Source organism: Orycteropus afer, unplaced genomic scaffold, assembly GCF_000298275.1.
Source record: "Orycteropus afer afer isolate SDZICR_OR568_19922 unplaced genomic scaffold, OryAfe1.0 scaffold00314, whole genome shotgun sequence".
Classification (NCBI taxonomy): Eukaryota; Metazoa; Chordata; class Mammalia; order Tubulidentata; family Orycteropodidae; genus Orycteropus; species Orycteropus afer.
The window spans coordinates 4,326,189-4,333,284 of record NW_006921901.1 but is presented as its reverse complement, the minus strand read 5'-3'; the positions used below and the strand labels follow the sequence as shown (position 1 = coordinate 4,333,284).

Here is a 7,096-nt window from a genome sequence, read left to right as displayed (position 1 = left end):
TTGAATCTTTCTGGTCAGGGCCATCTCCAGAGCAGCACCCCCACGACCACCGAGCCTACGCTCTCCAGTAGAGCCGCACCCGCACCCCTGTGCGCCCAGGCCGCTCCGGAGCCGCGCTGCGCTGCGCTGATTCGCTGCCGCGGTGATTGCGGCGCCGGCGACGCGCCCGCCCCTCGCACGCGCAGGCTGGTGCAGCCTCAGTGTGTCTGCAGCCGCGCGGCGACCGCGAGCCCAGCCGCTGCAGCCCGGGCAGGAACGCCTGAGTGCAAGCTCAGCGTCCCCGAGGAAGGCAACGGCGAGCTCCCGAAGCCTGCAAGATGCAGGCCACTGCTGATTCCACCAAGATGGACTGTGTGTGGAGCAACTGGAAAAGTCAGGGTATTCTCTTTATTTCAGTACTGCATGCCTGCGGCGCACGGGAAACCGGGACCCGGACTCGTCCATTGTGCATCATTTCACCTGTGGGACCTTTGCATGCTTTATACCCAAGATCTTTCCGTTGGGGGGGGAGTAAACCTGTTACTGCAAAATCAAAATTGATGGTGTTTGATTTCTATTTTTTTTTATTTCGTTTTTTAAATCCCTACCCTCATCCCTTTGTTTTCTTATTGTACTGCTAGTATTTTAAATAATGCATCATTTGCTTCCGTCCCGAAGCTCTTGGGGATCCGTTGATCATTCAGTACTTGTTTAATCTCCTCTCCTCTTCACAGTTTGAATGCTCTCTTATTGTGCTGTGCATCCCTGTGCATTTATTTTTGCCAAAAGGTTGAAATATCCTGGTAGAACCATTCACTGAGAGGGGCCTAGTGCATCCTTTTAAGAAAGACACACCCATTTCAGGGTTGTTATTTGTGGTCACACAAAGGAGACTGGAAATGCAGACTAGCTCTGGAAATGCTGAAAATATGATGGCGTAGCCACATATTAGGATGGATCACTTTGTAATATTTCAGGGCTTTTGTCTGGCATTGAGGTAACCTGTAACCACTGTTTATTAATAATGGGTATTTGTGGAACAAATGGAGGGAAATAAAAAGCTGTGGGTTACCCTCTGGTATAACAGATTTATTTTGCCACAGTCCATATTCACACTGGGTGTGGCCGCCCTCCAGCCTCGCTTGGATTGCTTTTCAGCCATTTTTATTCAGCCTCATACTTCACACATCCATCTCTTCCTTTGTTACATTAAGATTCTCTCCTTCACCTTCCTCAGTCAGAGATGAGAAGGAGAAAGAGGTCTTTTGCAAGAATGAAGTATGTATGGTAAGCTAGGGGTGTTTATAAGATGAAGTGTCTTTTAATATTTAACAAATTTGGTTCCAAAGAAGGCGCGTTTGACTACTAAACCTGCAGGATTTTGCAGCATCCCTCAAGGGACAAGATTGCTCTGGAGCAGCAGCTGATTTTTATTTAAAAAAAAAAAAAAAAAAAAAAAAACCACCTGAGCATCCCCTTGTAATATTTTATCACAGAATAAACAAGTTCCATTTTCATCTGAATGCCCCTGAGAGCATTGGTAGTGGGGGAGGAATTAAGCAAAGACAAAGTAAACATAAACCTCAGAATTAAGACCTCCTTTGCCTTTCCTCCTGTTTGTTGGTTTGGGTGACAATAAGACAAAATGTAGTCGTCTAGTTCAAATTATTTGGGATCTATTGGAAATAGAAATGTTCAGGGTAAATAGATGGACCTGATACATGTAAAAGGTGGGAAATAAATGTATGGCAAGGGAGGGGCATAATTTTAGAAAAATGATAATTACATAGAATACCAACCTAAACCAAACCCATTGCCACTGAGTCTATGCTGACTCACAGCGACCCTAAAGGATGAGTAGAAGTGCCCCACAGGGTTTCCAAGGCTGAAATCTTCACTGAAGGAGACTGCCACATCTTTCTCCTGCTAGTGGGTTGGAATCATCAACCCTTTGGTTAGTGGCCAGGCACTTCAACCACTGTGCCACCAGGGCTTTTCTGCTAGTGGAATAGCATATTTTAATAAAAAAGACAGCTGTGAATATCCTTTGTAACATTTCATTCTTGTTACATGTTAAGACACATCCAGTTTATTTGCTATGCATACTTAAGAAACAACTGTGGCTTGATAAGGAGCTCTGGTGGCATAGTGCCTAAGGCATTCGACTACTAACCAGAAGGCTGACAGTTTAAACCCACCAGCCATTCCTCAGAAGGAAGGTTGGGCAGTCTACTTCCGTAGTGATACCACCTTGAGGGGGCGCTTCTGACTCAGTGGCAGTGAGTTTGGGTTTTTTTTTGGTGTGGCTTGATAAAATTCCAAGTTTAGTCGGGTATAAAGACAGGTTTTTAAACTGTGATTGTGGGTTGTCTGTTCTGACTAAAGTGACTATCAAAAGGTGGAATTTTTTTTCTACTTTGTGCAAGATACAGGACACTCTCATCATTCAAACATAGTCCTTTGTGCCTCAGTTGGCCTTCTCACTGTGAGTAAAATAAAATAAATAATCCACAGACATTTGTACTCAAATAATAACACAGAATGACATAATTTGTTCTTTGGGGGCAATCATTTTCATCACCAGTATACAGCTGCTTGTGAAGATTAATTCAAGATCATTAAGGGTCTTTGACACTCTGTGACCTTTGGTAGTGTTCAGTACCATTGATTTACCTTTGTCGAAGAGAAAAAGCCATTATCTTTAAAATGAACCAATAACTAGGTGGGTGGGTTTATATGCACAAAAGAAATGATAAATTATTCCCCTTTTTCACTCTATGGAAGAATTTTTCATCTACTAAATTGACAGTAAGATTTTTTTGTTTGTTAAGCATTTTGAATGCATCGTCTTCACTTTAGGTCCCTTACCATCAAAACAGTTTTCTTCACCCTAGTTACATATTAGAATTACCTGGGGAATTTCAAAAAACACAAAGGATACCTGAGCCCTATCCTTAGAGATTCTGGGCCAAGCATCAGTATGTTTTAAAAGCTCCTCAGGTGAGTTTAATTTGTAACCAGCGTTGAAGCCACTGGTGTGTGATAATTCTTAGAGCAGTTCCTAGACCATCAGAGCAAACGTCCAGTATACAGATGATGAAAGGAGTATGATTTAGGAGCAGCTTTGAATGCAGTTTTTAAAAAAATCAGTGTAGCATCCTGGATAATGTGCTCTGGAAGCGAAACAAGATGCAAGTTTGGCTCGGAAAAGGGAATAAAGAATATGAGCTTCAGCTTTCCTGCGTATTATTGTGCATCCCATGGAGAAATTGCAGCAGATGGAATACTTCAGAAGACTCTTTGGAACTAATTACAGTACGTCATGAAAACTTTGGTGCATATGCAAAAGTAACCTCATATTTACTAACAGAAAATGATTTATGAGTTATCATCCTTTATTGTTTCAGCTGTAAACAAGAATATTTAAAGAAAGGGAGTCTAAAGACCACCTTATACTACATTACACAGCTCTTGTTTCTAGTTAAAAAAAAAAATTAAAGCTCTTTTCTCATCAGTTAAAATGAAATGAGAATAAAACGATAACCTGATAAAACACCTGTATGGGTAGTCCACACTGATAACAGCAGTACTAATATTTGTGGAGCGTTTGCTGTGTGCTTTACTTGCATCATTGTGTTTTATCCTCACAAATCCTTGGAGGTTTAAGTTTCATTATTATCTCCACTTTACAGGTGATGAACTGAGGCTCTCTCCAGGACATACAGCTAGTCAGTGTCAGGGACTAGATTCAAACCTGAGCTGTCTCATCCTAGAGCCCCTCTCACTTGTCACTGCTCTGCCATCTGCCTCTGAAGGGGAGAGTTTTTTCCTCAGTGGCTTTTCTAAAAATATGAGCATAGCTATACAGTGGTGATTGTGTGAGCTTAAAACCCCTCACGTTTATATAGTTTTTGTTTTGCCAAACATCCTCTCGGAGGTTTTCAATTTATTGTTGGACATTTTGAGGCTGAAAGAGGGTCAAGTGACTTGCCCAAGGTTTCTCAGTAAGTGGCAAATTGAGTAGTAAAATGTGACATTCTTGGCTTAAAGTCTGGAACTCTTCCCATCGTAACACTCACTATTTTGAGTTATAAAATGTGAACTCTCATTTACTTTTTCCAAGGTATATTTCACATTGGTTATCCCTATCCCTTTATGGAATGGAAAAAGCAAGGTTTGGCAGCAAGGCAGTTTATCTTGATAAATATATACTATTTTTTGTCATTTCATAATCATTATCAATTCATCATCCTAAATGCTACATAAATATCACCTGTGTACCAAGAGCTATGCTGTTGTAAGCTCTTGTTACATGTGTTGTCCTACTTAAGCTTCCATGAAATTATTGTTACTTTCATTTTATAGATGAAGAAACTGATGGTTTTGAGACTAAGAAGGTCAGTAATTTATCTTAGGATGTATCTGGATCCTGAATTTAAACAGACTGATTCCAAAGCTTATACGTTTCATTTTAGTGAAAATATACAGTCATACACCAATTCAATAATTTATGCATGTATATGTCATTGACAGTGATCACATTTTTCAAGTTGAGCAAATGTTCTGGGCATCCTCCATAATTGTTCCACCATCACTGACTCAAACTCTCAAGACGTCTGCTAAGCTTCTCATCTAACCTTTCAAGTTGCTCTTGTCTGATCTCACATAGGTAATTATTTAAATGAGCCCAATGCAGATATTCTTTACAGTTAAGCTAGAGCATTGTTTCATTCAAAGAAGACTTCAGAGAATAGTTTTAATATAAGGTTTAAAATTTAAAGATTATCTAAGGATAGTAATTTCAGGGGTTTGTCCAGCCTCCATGGCTCCAGAAAGTATACATTCCATTGAGAGTTTAAAATTCTGCGCCACATTCTTACCCCTATTTATCAGGATTCTTCTGTAGCATCTTTATCAAAATGATCAGTAATATTAGCTACTTCTTCCAGTCTCATGGCAAAGGAGGTAACCAGACGTGCAATCTGCCTAAGGCTGCACTCTTAACTGCTCTAATGTGCCACCTAAATCCAAATGGTCACAAAGTTTGGCCGGAACCAACAATCCATATCATTCAGTTTGTGCCCTAAAACTAATTTTTTCCAGATTTCACTGTACTTAACAAATTCACCTGGTAGAGCCTTTGGTAATATGGTGGGTTGATGCCTATAACATGTATGGGGCCAAGAGTCAGATTCCACTTTAATAAATGTTAGAGCTTCTAGGCCATGTGAAACAATGGGGGTAAAACGTTTCTCAGAGAATATAACCCAAAAGCATGTCAGTTTTTTTTTTTTTTTTTAACAAAAAAAGTATTTTGCAAATTCTGAGCTGACCTAACAGTGCTCTATAGAAACACTTCTTCAGAATAGTCCGTTCTGAAAGGAGTCAGCGTGTAGTATTTATTAAACAGCCAAACATCCCAGTGTACACAGAGGAAATGTCTGCTTTAGCCACAGTAATGGAAAGAAAAATTTATCTTTTCAAAGTGGCATTATATACAGACATAAAAGTAGACTAATGCCCTACTACCACCTTTTTATCAAAATGAGCATTTTATTTGCATTTGATATTACTAAAATATTATACAAATATTACAACATAAATATTACATTTGCAACTTCCTGTTTTACAGATTTTAATAAGATACAGTGGGAAAACTGACTTAGCCTGGGTGTTTTTTTTTCTTTAATGAAAGAAAACTATTAGGCCAATAGTGTACCATATGTAGGTAGTCAGTTACTCAATTAAAATAAAGGTCTCCTTTTCATCCCAATTTATCATCATTTTCAAAAAAGTCCTTACTACAAGTAATATCTCCAAAGTTTGGGAGACAACAATGGCTCGTCTCCAAAAATTATACATGCACATTGTGAAAATTTCAATTTATACAAAAAAAAAGGTTCAAAATAAAACCACAAGTCAACCAAGTCCTGCCACTCGGAGTTAAGCAATGTTAATATTTGTTAACTATTGTATAGTTTCCTTATTCAATAGAAAATAAAGCTGGAGGGGTAGATAGGCAATAAAAACCACTTTTATAAAAAAGATTGCACATTTCAACAAGTTTTTAAAATAATACTTACCTGTATTTAACAGAAATAAAAGAAGCTGAAATGAAACAGAAAGACCCACTGAATTTCAGATACATGTTTCTTTGTTATCTGGATGATTCCTTCCCAACATTAAGGAAAAAAAAAAAAATTATGATATACATCAATAGGGTAGAATCATTTTTTAATTCTGTGTTTTAGTTTTGGACTGTATAGTCTTGTCTCTTAACTTTTTAAAAAAGGAAGATAAGCCATGCATGAGAAAGGTTGACAAAATTACTGATCACACCTTCACCATCTATTGTTTTTCTTAGATTTCCACAAATTAATACTTCCTTCCTTGAAAGAGAGCATCCCTGGGTGGCACAAACGGTTAAGTGTTCAGCTACTAACTGAGAAGTTGGTGGTTCGAATCTACCCAGCGGTGCCTGAAAAGATAGTCCTCGGTGTCTACTTCCAAATGTCTCAGCCTTGAAAACCCCGCGTAGCTGCTGCTCTGAAACACGGGGTGGCCGTGGGTCAAAATTGGGTCCACAGCAACAAGGTTTTTGTTGTTGTTTTTATGAAAAGGTATTAATAATCCTGACCCTGTCTGACTAATGAAACCATTATGTTAATAGTGATTGTCGATGAAGTCTTCCTTCATCGTCAGCAGACCTTTTCTTCTTTATCATTTTTGAAAGATGTCCTTCTATCTCTGTTTATGTTTGAAATCATATTCTGTGCTCATTTCTTTTATATCCTTAGACTAGTTAATATATTCTGGAACATAATCTGTGAAGTGATTTCTGTGTTTTAAACCTAACAACAGAATTGAATTTGAAAATCTAACTTTCGATATTATCTTCATTTTTTTAAGTAATTAAATGTACATCTCAACCAGATTCCCCATGCTGCTCAGCCTGCTCTCCTAAGTTGTGTGCACATTTGGCCTGTGTGTTATGTTATCATTTGCATATAGTCACTTTCACGGGAGCTCTGGTAGCATAGTGCCTAAGGCACCTGACTGCTAACCAGAAGGCTGGCGGTTCAAACCCACCAGCCACTCCTCAGAAGGAAGATGGGGC

The 7,096-nt window shown here is 38.9% G+C and overlaps 1 protein-coding gene across 1 annotated transcript in view; it reads left to right on the top strand.

Moving 5' to 3' along the window:
- Window positions 1-317: 317 nt before the first annotated feature.
- The window catches only part of RTN1 (reticulon 1), a 28,850-nt gene continuing 22,071 nt past the window's right edge, over window positions 318-7,096 (top strand). Inside the window, exon 1 of the mRNA XM_007951885.2 lies at window positions 318-378. Within this exon, the coding sequence (XP_007950076.1) occupies window positions 318-378 (61 nt within the window). The remainder of the gene's footprint in view (window positions 379-7,096) is intronic.